The sequence below is a fragment of the Chelmon rostratus genome, chromosome 3 (genome assembly GCF_017976325.1).
Source record: "Chelmon rostratus isolate fCheRos1 chromosome 3, fCheRos1.pri, whole genome shotgun sequence".
NCBI lineage: Eukaryota > Metazoa > Chordata > Actinopteri > Chaetodontiformes > Chaetodontidae > Chelmon > Chelmon rostratus.
The window spans coordinates 20,830,115-20,851,816 of NC_055660.1; the positions used below are offsets into that span (position 1 = coordinate 20,830,115).

The 21,702-nt window shown below is 43.0% G+C and overlaps 1 protein-coding gene across 1 annotated transcript; it reads right to left on the minus strand.

Annotated features, from left to right (window-relative positions):
• Positions 1-473: 473 nt before the first annotated feature.
• On the minus strand, positions 474-3,724 carry fdx2 (ferredoxin 2). Its single transcript, XM_041934069.1, has 5 exons — positions 3,538-3,724; positions 3,135-3,186; positions 2,052-2,158; positions 1,866-1,953; positions 474-1,754 (listed from the first exon to the last, which is right to left on the minus strand). The coding sequence occupies exons 1-5, from the start codon at positions 3,722-3,724 to the stop codon at positions 1,598-1,600; spliced, it is 591 nt and encodes a 196-aa protein (XP_041790003.1). The 3' UTR covers positions 474-1,597.
• Positions 3,725-21,702: the final 17,978 nt, after the last annotated feature.

Below are 21,702 nucleotides of genomic sequence, written 5' to 3' on the forward strand. Positions count from 1 at the left end.
TTCGGGCCTGAAGAGAACATTTCACCATGTGGTCTGAATCGGATTCCAAATGCTCAGTCCCGCCAGTCAACCCGCCATCGATGTGCGCTGCAGCTGATGCTCACCTCAGATCTCCAGATGGATCACCATCACATCGCGGATGTGTCCCAAATCACTGGGAGGGAGCCGTTTGATGAGACTTGATGGTGTTTTGAACCAGCAGGGATCTCGCGGGTGTTTTTGGTTTGCTAGATTACACCTGTTGAAGAATGAAAGCCACCACAGAGTTTGACTCGGTAGCAGCTGCAAAGCGTGTTTTGCAACTGGGTAAAAGTGGCGATTTTACCGACAGTCGCCCTCTGCTAACCCTGCAGTGAACTGTGGGTTATTTAAATTTGGCTAAAACAACGGAAACTTCATTTTGGTCCCATTTAAATCCTGAAATTGTTCGTGTTTTGTGATTAATGAGAAGTGTTAAGAGATAACTTTTTAAAACTGATTTTATTGCACAACTTTAAATATTTGTCATTTGTAAGACATTACACAATTCACTTATATTTGTGCGTAAATTGGACAAGTACAGTAGACTTAACAAGTAAAGGATACAGCTGTGGTGAACTCATTCCATGGTAACATGAAGCCCACCAGCTTCAAAAGACACTCGTCTCCACCTCCATCCTACTCCGGATCAATGCACATCTGAACCATATCAGCTAATCAAGTCTTAACCAGTGGCAGCAGAGGAAGTACTTTAAAATGCACTTCACATCTGATATTTGAAACACAATTCACCTGAAAATGTTTTCAAATGTTTATAGTGAATAAAATCTAAGTTTCAATCGTCTAAATTCCGATTTATTTAAGAGCTCCCTCTTTAAGCTGCAAGCAAGTGTCTTTCAAATACACTTCATTATTGAGCTGCTTCCTCTGTTTCTCAATTCAGTGCCATCTAGAAGGAAACTATTTTGAGGTTTATGATTTAAGGTGAACTATAGTCAGTGGGTACTTTTTGACAAGCCATCACAACACCTACAAATGAGCTTGGTACATACAAATGAAAGTAAATACTATGCATACAATGTCTGATAAGTAAATCAGAGTGGCAATGATGAAATGACTTAAGAACATCGTCTTGTGATACTTGTGCGTATGTGAGCTGTAACAAGGAATGGTCCATTTAACGGCACAAAGATGAACTTTGTTAAAACTTGCTCTGCGATGTACAAAACAAACATGAGATGTCTCTTAAACTGTCTTAGTTTTAGCAAAGAACAGCTTGTAGATTAAATGGCATGGAAGTGCTGGTCTGAGAACCCTCCACATAAATAAATACATTGTCAGTTAAACCATCACAGTTTCTTTGTTTGTTTTTTGGAGGTAACCATTAATTTCACCTTCGCTCATATTGTGCCTGACTCTGCCCAATCTCCTTTGCAGGCTTGTCCTGTCATTGGTTAACTGTGGAATTTCTCAATCTGCAAGACGTCTTGGGAGTTGCTACGGACTTTGCTATCCTAGCCGTGCATCTCTTTGTAGCCGCTTCCGCTCATTGGAGGGGCAGTGCAGAGACACCCTCTCATTTTCCTCCAATCCCCCTCTTCATCCTCTGCGCCTCGTCTCAGTGAGGTTTCGGGACATGCCCATCCACGTAGAAGTTCCTGGTGACTTTGGGCAAGGTGAACTCAATGCCGTCAAGCTCTGGAGTGAGAATGATCTGGCAACCCAGCCGGGAGTTCTCCTGAAGCATGGGCGCCATGTCCAGCATGTCATCCTCCCTAGAGCGCCAAGATATCTGTCAACATTTACAGTGATCTCCCTTTCACCTCATCACACACATTTGTTGAAACTCCAATAGTTAAAGGAACATATAATTTCAGGAGACCTACCTCTCCTCAGGTTCTGGCAGTTTGTTAAAATGGGCATCACTCACGTAGACCTGACATGTTGAGCAGGCCAGTGATGCCTCACAAGCTCCTAAATGAAAGAGGAACACAAATAATGAGGGATAATTGTCTAAACACCATGCTTCACTAAAATCTTTAAGAAAAAGCTTTAACTGTGTTCATGCTCACCTTCTAAGTCAATTCCATGCTTGTGAGCCAGATACAAGACATTATCTCCCACTTTGGCCTTAACTGGGATCCTCTGGCCAGACCGATCTATATACACCACATTCACCCTAAACAGTAGTCAGTTAAAGTAAGTTAGCTTTATTTACAATCATATCTGGCAAGGCTCTGAAACATGTAATTCACCATTTATTTATTTAAAATGCCAATGTGCATTATATTCATCATGCATATAAAACATCCCATTTGTGTTACGGTACGTGCATCACATGTGCACCTCTAAAAAAGTGGTCATTCAAATGTTCTCAGACATTCATTGTGGTGAACATTCATTGTGACTCTACTTTCCCAGTGGGTGGAAGGGTAGGTTAGGTCGAATTAGTGTCAGGATTAGTCTCATGAATCAGTCTGACTGCCATCACCAAAGAAAAAGAACAAGACGCACACATGACCAACACTGGAATGCTGATCAGCTGCTTATGTCATGCATTCTGAAATGGTATCTGAATGAGGATTTGCGATTAGATTGACATATATAAAGAGGGCAGTTATTGTACTCAAATAAATGATGGCACTATAAATTGTGTGAATGTCTGGCAGAATATTAGAAACACATATTAATACAATGCTCTCTAGTACAACACCACCCCCATATGACCTCAATTATAAACATAAAGTAGAATTACAAGCTTTCTGACAATGTCAACATAGACTGAAAAATTATCAAGGTAGACTTCATGGCAGAGCCGTGACATTAGATTGTATGAGTGCGACTTATGTGATGGTCAGTCAGTGTAGGTAGCCATCTTTATTTTAGATTTAAATTGGAAACACTGGTTCAGTCTGTGTTCATGGTGCGTTTAAGTGTGCAGAAATGCATGCTCAGCATGACTGGGCAAAAAAAACAAGAGCTTTATCTTTCTGCCTTGGTTAAAGGTAGCCTCCGCTGACTTGGACTTTGCAGTTTCTATGGTTGATAGTAGCAGTAGTAGCTTTACAACTGTCACTAACAGCATAAGGTGCTGGCTGATTAACATCAACTGAACACCGCTATCAGTTAAAAATAAAAGCCCCAAGTACACTTACACATCCTCTGCGTCCTCCGCACCGGAGCTCCCCTCCTCGCTGTGGTTGAGACCTTTGAAAAGGAGAAAGCATGGAGAGCTGTGAGTGCTCCTGCTGTCAGTGCTGATAGCAGCACCTCCTGACGGTACCGGATGCGGAGACTGTTTGACTTGTTGCACAAAGTTTCACAACCCAATCTTGGAATATTGAAGTGAAGTTACTCAAGTGTTATTGAGCGGACTATAATCCTCTAAAAGGTCCTGATATCCTTACATACATACACAACAAACTTTGCTGGGATCAACAATAACACAAACTCTGGAACAAAAAGATAACTTGCTACCACTTATCGTAAACAAACAGTTCCAAGAGACGAACCAGCTCCTGATTGAAGCTAAAGATGTTAGCAAGGTGTACTACTGACCTATACTCGTCTGCAAGTGTCGATTTATGGTCCGGAAGCTATCAAAAGAACCCCTCCTTTGTGGATTAGACACGCCGCTAACACAGCTCTTTAACCTGCCGAGAGGACATGTGCTACAGTCCGGTATAACTCGAGAAAGTTTGAAAGTCAGCCCCATGCTCGACCGGACAGCAGCGGACGCCGCCATGATTCTGTTTTGGTCACATGGCCGAAAACGGCCAATGGGCTGGCGGGATGACGTCTCTGCTGTGATGTACATTTCCGACAGCAGAGGGCGCTGCCGCTTCACATGCTTGATAGACTGGCAGTGTGGAAGAAGTATTCAGACATGCTGTCTACATATATACAGAAGTTCAGATCCTGGGCTTATTCCTGCAGACTCTGAGGAATATTTCCCCTCTCATTCAGGGCTCGGCCTAAGGCATCCCAGGCGTGCTCAATAGGGTTTGTATCAGTGGAGCAGGCAGGTCACGGCATCTGCTGCACCCCCTCTGCATCAAGAAATTCATCACTGCAGTTGCCCTACTACGCTTGTGTTGTCATCTTTCGGCCTAAAGTTGTTCCCATAGACACTTTTTGCATGTGGGAGGTAATGGTTCTCCAAGATGTTCCGGTACATGACGGCGTTGACGTTTCCATCCAGCACCACCAATGGCGTTTTTCCTCCATAATGAATACAAGCCAACACCATCACTGAGCCACCATCTCCTTGAGTGGTTTCCTGGATGCAGCCATCTCACCATGTTCTCACCATGTAATCGCAGCACCCTTTGTCTTCCATCTATACGGCCAAGGCTATAGCGGCTCTCATACATAAAAAAAACATGTCGCCAGTGCCCAAGCTGTAATCTTCTGTGCTCCCTAGCCCAGTGAAGTCAAGCAACTCAGTGTTGAACAGTCAGGCATGGACACTTGGTCATTCGTCTTGCTTGGTAACTATGCTGAAGCAATCTTCGATTTACAGTTTCACGGGAAACGTTGATTCCATGGTGTCTTTTCCACAAACGACAAAGCTGATTATTATTGATGCTAAATGCATCAATAATAATAATATTCAAATAAAGTAAAATATGTTACAACATAGCAATTCAAGAGGGTCCATTCTGCAGTCATTTTCTGAGTAATTTTTCTTACCTAGTTTTGCCAGTAATAGTTATGGACTTTTATTTAGGTAAGATTTAGGCCTTGTAGTTGTTGAATTTGAATACTAGCCTGTGAAAGTTATGACTCCAGTGAAGGAAGAAGGTCTGCCCATGTTTCAAAACAATCAAAATGCAGTATTTCATATTTGTATACTGTCCCATTCAGTCTTAGACTGTAATGCTTGCCAGTGTCACACAAAGGTAAATACAAGTTCTGCCTTGTTTATGAGTGCCGTAGAGGAAGACAAACCTAGATAAGAAATCTGATGCAGGCTGGCAGCAGAAAACTGAGACCACTTGTGTGTGAAGACAGAGAAGTGATGTTTTGACTAGAGGCAGGTGAGGTGCTCAGGCGTGCTGTTTTCTCTCTCTTTCTGTACCTTCCTGACATCTGCTTGCAGAGAAAGAAAATTATCTTACAAAGCTGAGCCACTAAACATATAATCACTTTACAGAGTAGTAAAACTCCCACAGAGGAGCATTGTGTTGATATCTGAGATGTGATTTATAGGCTTTAGTGACTCTATAATGACTGATGTCATCCACTGGGACAGCCCTATAATGTTTGTTTCCTTTTTTATCCTTCCTCCAGTGTCTCATGATGGTCTGGGGAAAATCCTCTCTTAAAGTGCGTATATAAAGATACAGTATATACTAACCCCCCATCTGGATCTGGCTGCAGAGGTTCATTCCATGGCCATAAAAAGTAAATGGGGCATTCTCATGTCTGTTGGGAGTTAACTCAACTGGCATATAGATTATTACACTTTATATAGTCTAAATCCACATAATGAAACACCATTACACCATTACACTTTGATGTATGTACTCTCTCACACACACACCTGCACAGGATTAGTGCCCAGGGACAATTTACCTGTATGTCTGTGAAGTCTGTGATTTTACTGCACTTACTATATCACTGGGCCCTGTTGTCCTCGGGTCCTGCAGGTGTGTGTGTGTGTGTGTGTGTGTGTGTGTGTGTGTGTGTGTGTGTGTGTGTGTGTGTGTGCAGACATGTGGTGATTGGAGGTTGTTACACTTGACCTGGGTATAAACTGGTCCCTAGATGTTCCTTCAGAATAAATTCAGCTCACTCTCTGATGGCTATGCATTACAATAACTCATGGCCCCAGCATACACACATACTTCCCCAAGCCAGTCACACTGAAATACTTAAACAAGACTTCTTAACACAGACCTGCACATGCAACACACACATGCACACATACACAATTAACAGACACACCCAGGGCTCAGCAGCGACAGCATATGTGGACATTTTAGCAGTGATATATTGATCCCCCCAGAGTGCACCATGTGTATGTGTGCAGCTTATGTTTTCAAGGACAGATAAAGCATGGAAAAACACACTTCCCAGCATTCCTTTGGGCGCACTGCCATTATTATTTATCAAACTTTTCCCACCTTGTCACAACAGAACTGAGCATAAATTTGAAAAAGTCACCATTTGGAGCTTAAGAAAGCACGTTTCTTTTAATTCTTTGAAAGGATAAGCTTGGTGATATTTCACAATTTCCTCATTAACCACAAATCCCATGAAAAGATCAAAACCAATAATGAATGTATTCTACTAACAAGTACTGTCCGTGTGGCCTGCGCCTGCTACAGCTTATTTCTCTGTGTCGTGGAAATTATTAAAAAACATTAATGAGCCACACTGCTGCACTGAATGATGCCATCCTTCATTACCATGAACATGGACACTGTACTTTATTTTGAGTCAGACCCACATACAAACTGTCCCGCTGCTGTTAATACTCATCAAATGAATCCGCAGCTGATGATAGTTTCCAGAAAATTTGTATTCATCCGTGTTTGAGTTACTTTTGTGAGGAAACTGCAGTGCCCAGCGGTTTGAAGTAATTACTTTGTCTTTTTTAAAAATGGAGCTATATATTTAGGACCAGTTAATAAAAGTGCAAATGAGCTTTGGGCGCAGACCGGATAGGGAAATCAGAAAGTATAGAGAGGAGAACTATCACATCCATGAAGTTCGTAGAATCTGTCGACATGGACACATTTTTTCAGGAAGTTAAAACATGAAAGTATTGCTTGTGTGTCTTGCATGTTCCACTATTTCAAGTTATTTCTGGCTTTATGCTAAGTACATCATCAGTTATATATGATATTGGCCATATTAGGCCACTGGGTTGAATGACAGCAGCTGTTTCATGAATTTCACTTGTTTTCCTGCCACCCTTTGGGAACAGTCTGAGTTAGATGAAGCGCTGAGTTTGAATGTTTAATGGAGCAACGTTTCCTTTAAAGCTGCTTTGAACGATGCAGCCAAGTGCCAGCAAACAACGACAGCCCAAACCTAGATTTAGTGATTCTGATTTGGTGCCCAACTTAACGGGACAATAGGCTTTCTTAAAATGTTACAGCATTTTGGGTTAGCTTCAGAAACAGTGAGAGAAACCTCACAGCTGCTGAGTTTGGCCTTAAAGAGAACGCACTGACACCAGGACATGTCTGAACTAACTGAGTTCCATTTAATCTTATCTTTGTCATTGTCTTACTGCTTGAATCCACTGTGTGTGTGTGCGTGTGTGTGTGTGCGTGTGTGTGTGTGCGTGTGTGTGTGTGTGTGTGTACCTGCGGTTGTACGTGTGAGCAGTGTTGTGCAAGCAGTGTCATGAGTCCCGTCTCTCAGATGACTCACAAAGACTGCTGAGAGTAAATGGTAGAAACGGGGTGAGAATAAACTGCCCGTACGCCTTGCCATGCTTCATGTGTGTGGGAATGCTTGTTTCTCCGCCAGACAAAAGGGAAACTTTCCATCATTGTAAGTAAACACAGCAGCCTGGGAGCTAATGCAGAGTAAACAGCTTCTTAGTCAAGCTGTTGTGACATTTATGCATCTGGGCCACTTTCTCTATCATGTGTCACACACTCAAACGTTTCAGGAGTCTCCCCGGGGCTCAAGGTTGTGTTGAGTTGTTTGTAATTAATGACCCTTTCACGCACGACACTAAAAACTGCACAGCGGCCAGCGGTGACGGTGTTTGTTTTAGCTTGAGGTTTGGATGGGGTTTCATGGTTTCAGTCTGTGGTCTGAGTGACTACCGCCTGGCCTGTGATAGACAGCGCTGACCGCTGACTGTTGACCTTTGACACCAGATAAAGAAAGGCTGCACAGAGAGGTCAAAGACTTGGGAGGTCAACAAATCTAAACACACCAAAGAAGTCGTGGGTTCATTCCAATTATGCTTTTTTGCTGTTAATTTTGTTAAAAGGTTTGTGGAATGGGGGTCAGATTTGAACACATCTCACATATATTTGAAGAGAAAAATAAGGTAAGTATGCGTATAAGAGCAAAAACGACAATGCATTAGTCCGTCTTGCTGACGACCTGTCTGTGGCCATTTGTTCCAACTGAAAACATAAATCTGCATCCTGGCACTTGGAACATCAAACTGTGAGCCAATCACAGGCCTTCGCCTGATCTCGTGGCAGCAGAATGATTGATAGGCTCCTTGGGGAGGGAGAGCGACTCCAGGCTTTCTCTCTGTTGTGTTGACAGCAGGTAAAGATCATTTTTCTTTTTACTAGCCTGTGTGTTGATGTGTGTGTATGAGACAGCGAGCGAGAGAGGGCATTACGATATGTAAATTAAAACATCTGCGTGCTTATGCATGCCTGTGTGGATGTGTATTTATGTGTCTGCATGCAAATGAGAGACTGACTGCTTGCCTGCGTGTGTCTGTGTGTGTGTGTGTGTGTGCGTGTTCATGGAGTTCTATGTGTTGATATTGAATTATGGCTGCACCAGTGGCTGTAATTGACCCTCCATGATCCAGACCTGGCCTCTGCAAGACATTTTTTCCAGTAGAATGTCTCTCTGGGGACTGAGAGGTGTTAACTCCATGACATACCGGACTCTGTTTCACTCCACATGATCCAACTTTTCACTGCGGCTGTAAATCGTCTTTATTTCAACAGTACATTTTGAAAATGAATGATTGGCCTTTAGGAAATGTTGCATTTGCAGGCCATTTTCTTTTTAATTGAATGTGTACATGCCAATGTGCACACATACACTACCTCACTCAGTCCTAACTAATGCAGAAGCTAGTTTGGACCTGGTACTTGTTTGCCTAGTGAGCATCTATGTTTCACAGAGTCTCTTATTAGCAGCTGTGTGGTCTTGTGGGTTCATTTTGATTTTTTTTCTGCTATCTTTAAACACAGGTCACAGTCTTTAATAACTTCTTCCACTTCATGCTACAGCTATGTACATTTTCCACCGTGGGCTCCAAAAAGGAAGGCGCGGAAACGAGAGATGAAGATTTTATACTGTAAAAGGGTGAGAAGTTTACTCACTTTCTTTTAAATGAAGTGCTTTGCTTTCCTGCCTTTAAAGGAGAACAACTCACCATCAAAACAATTACGAAACTTGCAAGGAGACCAAAATATATTCCATGTATGGTGGACAGGCTGCTGACCTTTGGATTATTTTAATTTGTCAGCTACATTAGCAGTCTTATCGTCTTGTTGTTGCCTCTACACTCGAAGCTCAGTGAATACATCATTGTCCTGGCTCACTTCACGTCTGTCTCTCTTTTTACATCCTGCACGTTCGCCAGTGATCCCCCATCCCTCATCCACTCCATGACCAAAACAAAACAAAAGCACAACACTTTTTTTAATGTGTACAGAATAGCCAGTCTAAACAGTGTTATCGGCGCTGCTTGCAGACTGTAACGGCCCCAAACACAAACCTATTTTGTGTGAGGCTCAAATATCGTTTTATTGTTGCATGACTCGGCGGCAGCCAACAGTGTATGTGCATAAAACTGTGTGTCCTTAGTTTTCCAAGAAGACATTCAAAAACAGCAGTTTTAGAGGTTTTTGAAATTATTTATTATTTGTCTCTTCAAAAGGCAACACAGTCCTCTGGAACGCATTTAAAATCCGCCCAGGAAAAAAAACAGCGTTTCATTGATTAAATCTGCATTTGCTCATTCCTGAATGGCGAGCTCTTAAAACTGCCACATCTGTTCCTAACATTAGTTTCAGATTAATTATAGTGACGAATGGCAAATGGTTTATTTTGTTATCCAAAGGGTATGATGTGGCATGTGGATCTTATGTTTTTCTTTGTATGTGTGCGGTTTGTGAGTGTATGTGTGCAGTTTGCATGTGTGTGTGTGTGTGTATTGCACATTTTGGGGGTTGTCGTCTCCCGTCTGGTTGCTGTTATTATCTGAAGCTCGGGCTTTATCGTCGCACAGCAGCGATGATAAGCGGAAGCCAGTGGTGTGGGCCAGTCTTGGATGTGTCTCCGTCCATATTACACACATGACTACACACTGGCACATACGCATTCAGTCCTGAAATAACTGGTTTAGAGTTTAATCTCACCCCCAAATGTGACACTGCATAAACCAATACACGCATGACTGTCCACATGATATAAATCTTCAATTTATGTGCAATTTTCATTTAAACTACTGGTTGCTACAGTTTCTCCTGATGAAAACTATGGGTTGAAGGTTACCTTCAAGTAAAATACTCAATGTCTATTTGAGTCCCTGTTGACAACTTTCTGTGAGGTATCCAAAATGAAGGGGCGCGAGTGTATAAAGATATCCTGCTGCTGAAATTTTAAAATGTAACATCAATGCTGCGAGCGCCGCAAATGAAATTCTGTGTATCTGAGCAGAAGAAACCGGCAGAAAACACAGATGCTGATCTTAAAATCTGGACAAATGAATCCAAAGCTATACCATTAGAGTTAAGTGAGGAAATTTGGAGTGTAATTTAGGTGAACCAAAACTAACCCATTAAGAGGTTATGTGAAATCTCAAGGTAAATCATTTCTGACAGCCTGACGTGGGGAAATTCCCGTATATGAGCTCGTCATGTGTGTTGCCTGGCACCTACTTCACGTGATGCATGCAGGTCAACTCTGGCTCTGGATTTAGATTGTCTGAATGTGGTGAAATCATTTCAAATAACAGGCTTTAAAGTCTAAAAAAACCTCAGCAGACTACTGAGAGACAATAAAAGCGCCTCCTGTGGACCGATCTGTTTTGCATTGGTTTGCAGAATCCCAGCATGTGTGAAATCATTTGAAGTTCTGCGTACAAACAGCTCCTCCTCGATTCGTTTTGCAGTCCTGAAATGAAATCTGCGCCGACAGAGCCTGAACGAGCTGCAGAGGATTTTGTCTCCTGCGCTTCAGATTTAATCTAGGTCTCTCTGATGTTGGTGTTTGTACCGAAAGCTCGGCTGCGGTTGAAGACATGTGAGGAGATTAGTCTCTCCGAGCTGTAAGAGAGCTGTGATGATTTAAGATTTAAGCAACGCACAAGCACACTTAAACAAAGACTTCATTCTTTTTACATCTCATGGGTTTGTGCAGCAGGCTGGAGGAGGATTAAGACGGGGCTGATTTATGGGGAGATGGATCGGAGAGTGTGCGAGAAGAAGAAGAGAAAAAGCCCAAGTGGGTCAAATCAAACTCAGGAAAAGTCATCTTGTTCAAAATGGCACCAAACTCTCATTACATTGTGCTTTCAGAGCAGGCGCGTCCAATGAAAAAGATATTGTATTACATTTGGTATGATCCAAAAAGCAGCCACAGCTTTCATTCATATGAGATGATAATTTGTTAAGTAAATGAACATTACACAGGCTGTCACACTGGTAAGAATGTGATCTATTTGTGGAAATGATAAATGCTCCGCATGATTTTCATTATGGAAATGATGGCACACACACACACACACTGCCTTAAACTTGCTCCTTCACGTTATCTCCTACCAGTGACCACGTTGCACCCCTTCCCCTTCGTGTCCACTCACACACATGCACACACACACTCGTGCACCAGGACAGGGAGGTGATGATAAAGGCTTGGCAGGTGGCAGTTGAACGGTCTGGTATGGTTGTTCCTGGAAATGGGGGCAGCTGTGAGCGGATGGTGTGTCTGCACTGGGCATCACAGCAGCTCCTGTCACCGTGCTGTGTGAGTTATTACTCTTGGGTTTCCTGTAACATGGTCAGAGAGACACACATAAAGGCACGCAGACACATAACGCTGTCTAACCGATGACATATACATCTACTGTAAACACACAACACCAGGAGGGTTTTGGAATCATGTGCTTTTTAATCGCCTCTTTATCACCTTATAGTAAAGAGGATCCGCACAGACATAAAGTTGAGCTGTCTTTAGGGTCCCCTCACAAAGGAATAGAGCTAAAACCAGACACCTCAGGAGGTGACGTGGTGTGAACAGGTGTGTCAGACTCTGTGTGTCTAGCACTGCAGCGCTCAGCCGGTGCATAATGCAAGTTTAGTCATACGCATTCCAAGACATGAACACTCACCCACGCAGCAAACATCTAAACAAGTAGTCAGACGCAGACAGACAGAGCATACAAACCCCTGCCACACACACATAAGCACACATTCACGGGGTCCTTTAATTATCCTGATACACTTACCTCATCCTTTCTCTCAAGTCTAGAAGGCAGCACCTGGTTACATTACTTCATAGAGACTAAAATAAATCTGCACATGCACACAGTCAGACCCTTGGTCATGTCATGTCAGTTTATTCATAGTATTTATAGATCACATTTGAAAACATCAGCTGCTGAAAAAATACAACAAAGACAGTTTAAATGAAAAGAAATAGATAAGTGAATAGATAATTGACGAGGCTGCAAAGACAGACAAACAAGGAGCAGAGATTCAATGAATGAAGACGATGACTGTATCCTTACTGGAAGTTTATCCACGAGGAGTGTCTGCCAGATCTGTGGTCGCACACTCATTTCGCCAAAATCCATTTAGTGATCTGGTTTTTAATTAAAGTTGCTGCATAGATGGGAGTTTTATTTCTCATAGTCGGGGCTCTATAGATGAAAGTGGAGGGGGAACGCTACACATTCCACTGACATGAAACATATACAATTTAGACAAGTCTAATAGTAAGCCAACAGCATGTGGAAATTCCCTGGATGGAAAGAATTCATTACAAATGACTCTTTCACTTTCCTCAAGGCATTTCCTCACCTTAAGGACTAAAGTTTCTCTGAATCGGTTAGCAACAGGTTTGTTAAGTAAAAACATACCAAACAAGTCTAAAATATTATTTTCATTTCAACTCAGAACATTTTCCTTGTTTTTTAAATCTTGGCACACATCCAGTCATCTATTTCCTATTTTCCTCAGTACCTTTCTAATTTTCCTATGGTTATAGGTTGAAGGCTAAAAGATAATGAAACATGATTGTCTCAAGGTCTGTGTGTGTATAACATTAGTGGGGTAATCCAGAGGAATGTGTGGCTAGCTAGCATAACTGAAAATAGCTAAACACTCTGAGGACCAGTCTTTTCAGCTAGCTACCCAGCTAATGCTAACTTCCATCATAGAATTAAAACAGATTGTATGTGTAATGTCAATCAGCCACATATTGAATTGTATACTGAAGTAGGGTCACTGTGTAACTCAGTTGCAAAAGCATAGCTGGCCAGCTAACACTAGCAAACATAGCTAACTACTGATCACTGGCCAGCTAACACTAACAAACTTAGCTAACTACTGATAGCTGGCCAGCTAACACTAGCAAACATAGCTAACTACTGATAGCTGGACAGCTAGCACTAACAAACTTAGCTAGCAACTGATAGCTGACCAGCTAACACTAACAAACGTAGCTAACGACTGACAGCTGGCCAGCTTGCACTAACAAACTTAGCTAGCTAGTGAAACTTATTATTGATATATTCAGTTATATTTTTGGCTAGTTTGATTGCCTTTTACAACATTTTGTCAGTTTAGGTGCTCAGGTTCACTTTTTGTGTAAATATGATTTCGTTTTACCCATGCAGGTCATAACTACTGGCAGGCGAGACATTTGGCCCAGCTGCGTGGTGTCTTGGATCATGGTTCCTGCCTGTTGGCACTTTAAACTGTCTCTCCTGACTTCCCTGTGTTACACATGCCGAACATCAGCAGCACACAGAGGTGGTGGGCTGTCAATCAAACTCATCTAGTGCAGCATGAAAAGACACGAACAGATGTTTTTTTGGAACGTTTCATTTTTCATGCAGCTTTTTGCTCTCATGTAAATTTTTCCCCTCACAGAAAATGACTAGTTTGTGCCTTTTGGTTTGGATTGCCTCTACCCGAGAGGTCAGCCTTGCCATCTGTGTACAATATGCTGAGATGCTTGATGAGGAGCCACGATAGCAGGCAAGCAAGCAGAAGCAGCAGGCAGATGAAAAACACCATGTTTAGCAGGTTCATTCTGTGAGCTTGTACAATGGCTACAATAAAAAGTCCATGTGTGAGAAATGGAGGTGAAATTCTTCTGTAAACTCTTCTTAATGATTCACATGAAACCGCAGAATGGGAGGATATGCCAGTTACACAGACTGCACTCCCACATGACTCTGTGACTCCCACCATGCCAATAATTACTCTTGTTCTCTTCCCAACTCCCATTTCCAGCATGTGTTTCATGTTGCTATGTTGAAAGGCCTTCAGTGGAAAGCCCCATGTAAGGAGCAGGACTCATAAACAAGTTCTGTTCAAACACTGGTATCTCTTTCTCTCTTCTCTCCCTGGCCTTCCTTCTTCTTTCCCTCATGTGATGAATGGAGTGTGGCGCTGTGCCCATCTCCCCCAGACCCATCTTTAGGGCTGTGTTAGATACCATCTACGACTCCATAAGAACGTCATCCATCACTGTTATCAACAAAGGCTTGTTCAGACCTCCTTCATCGACATCCACAGGGGTCCATCTGTCCTCCCACACTCCCACACTGGTTGTAAAATGTTGTGTGTATGTGTCCCCTCCACCCTCAAAAGCAGGCTTGCTCCTTATCTATCCTATCAGCTTCCATTAACTGTCCGCGGATCGATCTCATGTCAAACTCACGGAGACACTTTGAAACGGGGAGGAATTTTCTGGACCATTAACGCTGAGCTGCGTTCAAATTAAGTCTGAGCATAAACGGAAATGGAGAATTTAATATCATTGTGTGCGTACTTTTGCTCTGGCAAGTGAATGTTTTTGTGTGTGTTCAGTTCAGCGGGTTCTGTCTACGTGAGGTAAATCACTCTGTTCGCGGATAGAAAGCATGGTGGGCCGCACCCACAGACCACACTCTCCTCTGGCTGGCTCGCACTCCTAACGGGGTACAGGCCAGTTGGAGTCCATACATCTTGGCTTCCTGTGTTTTCTCTCAAACTAACCTTCCCTCATTGTTTCTCTCTGCCATGTGCTTTGGCAGGGACCCCCACCCCCTTTAAAAACGTGAACGCCCAATCCTGAGAAAGGGAGCGAAGGAACGAAGGGGAGAGAAGGAAGAGGGGGAGTGCAAGAAAGAGAAAAACCGAGAGAAGGAGAGAGAAAGAGTGGGTCTCAAGAGTTTCTGTGACGCCGAGCACTCGCCAACCCCAAACCCACAAAGAATGAGATTGGAGGAGAGAGCGGGGACGGCATGGAGAGGACGTGGGAGGGAGTAGAGGGGCTTATGAAAACGACCATGGATGAAGGCAATCTTTAATAAGGAGAGAGCGTTGGGTTTCTGCGGTGGTAATGGCTCCAGTTGTCTAGGAGGAGGCCTGAACAACACAGCATGTTTATCCAGAGTAGTGGGGCTTGCTAGCTCTACAGCTTCCATCGTTAGCATCTGTGATGACAGCATGGATTGGCGAACTGGTCACTTGATTTTTTTGCTTTCCTCACAGCAACAGTCAATTATCCACCGCATGGTTTCTGAGCGATGTGAACTTGTGGTTCTCAAATTGCCAGCAAAACGAGATGGGGGACAAATTCCACATTCCCCGCTCTGTGTACGGATGCGCTTTAATGGCCCGGTCACACCAGAAAGTGCAGCGCAGCAAAGCTGTGGTGCTAGAAGACTGGTGACGTAGTGTCGGCTCACGGCGCTGGTGAACTCCTGTGGTTGGCAAGCTAACTGCGAGCATGTTGGCCAGCCAGAAATGCTTACACTAGTCAGTCACATAGCTCTAGCTCAGTAGTCACAATAGCTGTAGCTGGATCAGAGTGAATCTGGAGTCTACACCTTCAGAAGCTCCAGCTCTCTCCTCCAGCAGTAGAACTTTCCTTCTGCTCCACCCGGTCCTCACCAAACAGCATTCTGCCAAGCCCCGCCAGGAGAGTGTATAATAACCTTTCCGGTCAAAGATCTCGTTCTGTCTGCTGCTTCCTCATCAGCAGTGTGACGAGAAAACTCAACTTGGCCTCTTAAACAAAAACCTTAAGAGATGGGGGGTCTGTGGTCAAGAGTGGGTCGTGGTGGGAAAAAAAAAGATGCAATTCAGCAAGATTTATAACATCGTTTTCAAGGAAAGGTCTGTTAGTTTGCCAATGATAAGACTTAGCAGTGAGAAACTTAACCACGACCACAGCCTCAACAACAGTAACTTACTCTGCAGGAAGAATGTAGGGAATCTCTCTCGCTCTCTAATGTGTCTCTAAAGAGGCCATTAGCTGGGAATGTGACATCACCTAAAGAGCTGTGTACTCACTTGTCTGTCAAGCAGCATGTTATATATTTGACATTAATTCCATGACATTAAAGCGGGACCAAACAGATTTGGATTAGAGTGCTGCCACTGTAAACCAAGGATCTTGTGGTACCATTACAGTGTCACTCCTTTGTTTAATGTGACTCATGTTCGCAGGTTGTTAATGACCAGTGTCACTCCTCACACATACTTTGTCTTCAGAATGTGCTTACTCTTGCAGGGAGTGCAAAGAAAGCATTTTGAGGGAGTTGAAGTTGAGAATGAGGCTCGTCATCATTCTAAGTCAGTGTAACAGTGCTGGATGTGATCTCATAAAGTCTCTCTGGGCAGCTGAAGCCTCTTGTTGCGTTGTTTTTTTTGCTGCTTACTTGCCGCTTGACCCAGATATGTTGACTGATAGTGTTTTCTGTGTTTACACAAAGTCTGAGAACTCCCTGCAGCCTGCTTGCCTAAGCAGGTAAAAGGTGCTGTGGCGCTTTGAGAGACGATGAGATGGGGAGGAGATGGTCGTGGAGGGCACAGCTCTCCCTTTGTTTCAGTTCTTGTTTACACGAAACACGTCGCATTCACTTCTTCGTCAACTCGTTTTACGTGCTATACTGTGAGCAAGCAGATGTGCGCCACATTAGCATCGTTAAGCACATAAGCCACCCCAATGACTGCGTCATTAAAAAACTCCCCAGACGCCAATTCTTCCAATTACCCACTACTTAAGCTATGATGTGGCACGACTCTTCTCTAGATTCGAGATCTGCTTGAGATTTAAGATTTATAGTTGAGTTGACTGCTTAAGGAGCAGTTAGCTACAGAGATCAGAGACACATAAACCAATACCACAAGAGAACACAACCAGCGTTAACTAAGCACAGATGAGAAGATGGCCTCATAAAAACCGCATTGCCTGACACAGGAGAAACCTCCACACTGGCTTTCTGTGGAAGTCCTCCAGTGTCCGTTTGGACTTTCATTTGAAGGAATTTGTGCTGCGTTTGAGTTTGTACAAATTTGAAGTAACTGTACTTTACGTGAGTATTTCCATTTCCTGCTACTTAATACTTAAACTCCACTACGTTTTAGAGAGAACTTCCATGCTTTTTACTCCATTGCATTTATCTGACAGCTATAGTTTGTAGTAACTATTATTACCTTATAACATACAATGTATTATTAACAGATTTAATTGCCCAACACTATATGAAGCACATACATTTAGCTCTACCTTAACCAACCACATTATTTAAGCACTGCTTACATATCAATACATCAATAATAATGACACTACTTGTATGCTTTTACTTAACCAACTGGAGTATTTTTATAGTGTCGTTGAGCTACTTTGACTTGAGTAAATTATTTCTTCTTCCACTGGTCTTCCTCTTGTATTTTCCCACAGAGATGACTGATGGCATGAATGACTATTAAGAGAGTTCATGCTGATTAAATGGCCAGCACAATACGCAACAATATCAGCTTTTGTTTGGAAGAAATATTGATTTGAGAAGTTTAACACTGTTTTGCGTTTAGTTTAAAGTTTAAAGTTTAGGTCTTTTATTGTATTCTTCCACCCTTTCAGCTTTTTGTTTTGCCATTTATTTCTGTAAAATATTGAGGTTCTGTCAGTTGATTTTTTGGCAAGCAAAAACAAATAGAAATCATGCCTGTCTGGAAAAAAGGAAACATAGCAGTAATGTAAAGGCTACATGATTTGTAGTTATAACACATGGGCAAAAATGTGCTAAATCACTTGTATAATCTTGTTGGGGTTCTTTTATTATGTCAGAGCCGGCGTTAGTCACTTTGGAGAAACCAGGAAGAGTGAGCTAGAATTTGAAAGTATCCAACCAAAGAATCCCAGCCCCTCCCTCCAGGCCTCCTTCCAAAGCCACTACCCCAAAAACACATGAACACACACTGCCTGATGACGGCTGGAGGACGAGTCCGTGAGAGAGCACCGGGGAGAGGGGCAGTGATGAGAAGATGGGCTCTTTTATCCATCCATCCATTATCTATACACCGCTGAATCCTTTGCAGGGTCACGGGGGGGGGGCTGGAGCCTATCCCAGCCGTCTCTCGGGCGAAGGCAGGGGACACCCTGGGCAGGTCGCCAGCCTACCACAGGGCTACATATACAGACAAACACACACACTCATTCACACCTATGGACAATTTAGAGTTATCAATTAACCTAAGCATGTTTTTGGACTGTGGGAGGAAGCCGGAGAACCCGGTGAGAACCCACGCTGCACAGGGAGAACATGCAAACTCCACACAGAAAGACCCCAGGCAGGATCGAACCGGGGATCTTCTAGATCTGCTAACCACCGAGCCACCGTGCAGCCCTGGGCTCTTTTAATAAATACATATGTAAACAACCTCTGTTAAATGCCACAATCATATAAACGCCAGCAAGATCACGCCATCACGAATGTAGTTTTCAGTCATTGAGTCAGAATGGACACCCCAGCCTGGAAGTTAACATTTCGAGTGCATGGATGGCGTATGTGCCAGTAGGTATTTCATTCAGACAGAATGAAATGAGTGGATTGGCTTATCACAGGCCTGCAACAGCCAAAAGTTTTGTCTTTCTTTTTTTTTTTGTCAGAGCATTTGATTTATTGACCTTCTTACCTAATCTGGCTTTAAAAGCAGCAAAAGTGTTTGAAAGTGCTGCTCTCCTCCCTCTCACTTGCTGAAATTTCTATTCACCAGCTGTCTCTTATTTTGATGTGCTGTCATCGTCCCTGAGGCAGAGCTTACCAGCATGACTAATGCCACCAAAACTGATGAAGAAGCACAACAGGCGATGCAGGTGATTTGACATGCAGTAAAATCTTCTTTTTACTATGTTTGTCTGATGTGCTTCAGTGCTCTCACTGCTTTGCTCCACCGTTGTTGTAGTTGTGACTTCTGTCTGCTGCAACTACTTAAGTCTCATCTGGAGAGTTCAGCCCAGTTTAACAGTCGGCCAGTTAGTTTAACTGCCCACAGCAAACAAAATACCTCTGAAATGTCCTTCAAACCATCAAAGGACAGAGAGACACAAACAAACAGACTCCTAATACATCCAACAGCATACTTGTATTGTAAATTTAACAGTAATTCAGTAACATTTCAAATTATTTTACGTTTCAGGAGCAGATGCCACAAAGAACATCTCCGTAATAAATCAATCACTACACCAGATCGTCGATAGCTGATTCTGCAAAATGCCAAAAATACGTTCAGTTCCAAGATTTATAAATTCACACTTTCTACATCATTTGCACCTGTCAACTACTGTATGGTTAAAGTTAGGGAAAGAGGGCAAATTAGATATATTCATGGTCAAGGTTTGGTTTGGATAGGGTTAGGGCTGGGCAATATGGCCTAAAAAAAAAATCTCCGATTTTTTCACAAAAAATCCCAATTCACGATTTAAATCGATTTTTTTCACCCCCTACCTAAAATCAATTTGCAGATGACAAAGAAATAGTTCAAAACAAGTTTCAATTTTATTTTGTTAAAATTCTCCCTTCTGGGGTTTAAGTTACATAAACAAGCCACAAAAAAAGAGATGGCAAGCCCTGCCTACCATCGTAAACAGTGACAATGTAACTTTTCAGTGAGCTTTATCTAGTTTCAAAATGACACAATGCACTCTAAAACTAACTTGAAAAAATAAAACATAAAATTATAAGACGCTTTTTTGAGGTTGATAAAATAAAGTGCAAACAAAACTCTCAGCTTATGAAGTGCACCGTTAAACTTAAATAGGGCTGCATCACTCTGCTGGACCACAGATCGGTTGTCGCGGATTAGAACGGAACTTCTTCCAGCTCCGTAGTGAACCTTTGGCATGTAATGTTATACAGCTGAGGCAAGGCAACTTCAGAAAAATGTTTGCGGCCTGGTAGCACGTACCTGGGGTCCAAAACCTTCAGCAGGTGAATAAATCCCGGCTTTTCCACGGTGTATATGGGCACCATATCTCTCGCAATATACATCGCGACTGCATCCGTGACAGCTTTCCACCGGGCTCCTTTCTTATCATACGGGATACAGTTTGTCAATGTTTCAAATACGGTAGTTTGTTTTTTGGTGACGGTGCTTGGGCTGCCGCGGTCTTGTTCCATTCATAGGGAGCAACACCTCTCCCACTCGGCAGCATGCTTCTGTTTGTGGTGCTGCAGTAAAGTGGTCGTACTGCTACCTTTTGTAGCAACAGCCTTTAAACAGACTTTGCAGCGAGGTGCTGTTTGTTCAGTGTCTGACGCCACAAAGCCGAACCAATTCTAAATCACAGAAGTTATCTTTCCTTTCTTCGGGGTGAGATCGGCACCGCTCGCCGCCATGTTGTTTGTGTATCAAGCACGGGGGGGAGGGGGCGCGCACTCTGAACTACGGGAGTCCAGCAGGCAGGCGTTGGTGGCGGATGTTGATAAGAAAATCGATTTTCATGAAAATAAATCGATATTAAGTACAAATTCTAATTAATCGATAAAATCGATTTATCGCCCAGCCCTAGATAGGTTTAATCACTAAAACTTCCAGGCAGGTCAGCAGCAGCATTCTCCATCTCCATCTCCACCACAGCAAGGAGATTCAGTGAGTTTACAGTGTTCAACAGTTGGAAAAGAGAAATCCTGAGTCATGACAGAAAAGTCTGAAAGCTTGATTGTACATGAACTGCCTAAGGAGACTGGCGACTATAATAACTTGCCCTTGAGAACGCAGCTGTCTTGCTTGGACAGAGTTTACCGGCAGCGGAATCTGTAACAGTAGTTTACTGCTAATCAGAAGCCAATCTCTCTGCGCAAACATTTTTTTTCCACATTCGATGAAATCACAGGCAGGCATGGCTGTGAGACAAGCACACACAAAGACTACCAGACAAACATTCTTTCAACAATAAAGTCTGAGCAAGAAATTCACATCGATAGAAGAGTCTCCCTCGATCGGCTCTGTTCTCGAACCACCACCCAGAGCTGTTTACATCCCTCCACCACGAATGTGACTCAGTCGTAACCACAACTCGCTCAGCTTCCCGGAACCAAAACATTATAACAGAATCACTCAGGTGTTATCATTGGGGCGGCTCATAGGACGTGATTACTCAGGAGGATTTGGCACAGAACGGCTGCCTGATTAAATGCAGCCCAATAAGTTCAGAGCTGGTAAAAATAGAGCTCTTTTTAGGGTATTTAAAATCACCAGGGAGGATTCTCATCCTGCTCTTGTGACAGAAAACACATCCCCTCATCTCCTGTGAGGTGGTTTTTCACTGCCACGGAGAACATCTGGAGCCAGTCACTCCACCGCTGGCTCATGAGAGCAGCTCCTAATGGAACATGTGAATTTGTTATAAGATCCGGCTCGAACAGCTGCTATTAGCTCAATTACATATTTGGCCAGAGAGCAGCAACGTGCTAACTCTTCACGCATTCTCGTTTAATTGTGTGAATTGATGTTAGCACCACTCCTAAGAGCCAAAGCGGAGGGTCAT

Bases quoted from the DNA above. Each gene is read 5' to 3' on its own strand.
- fdx2 (XM_041934069.1), bottom strand. From the start codon at position 3,724: ATGGCGGCGTCCGCTGCTGTCCGGTCGAGCATGGGGCTGACTTTCAAA. The intron at 2,159-3,134 runs GTAAGTGTACTT...ACTACTGTTTAG, and splicing joins GCGGAGGACGCAGAGGATGT to GGTGAATGTGGTGTATATAG. The intron at 1,954-2,051 runs GTGAGCATGAAC...TCTTTCATTTAG, and splicing joins GCATGGAATTGACTTAGAAG to GAGCTTGTGAGGCATCACTG.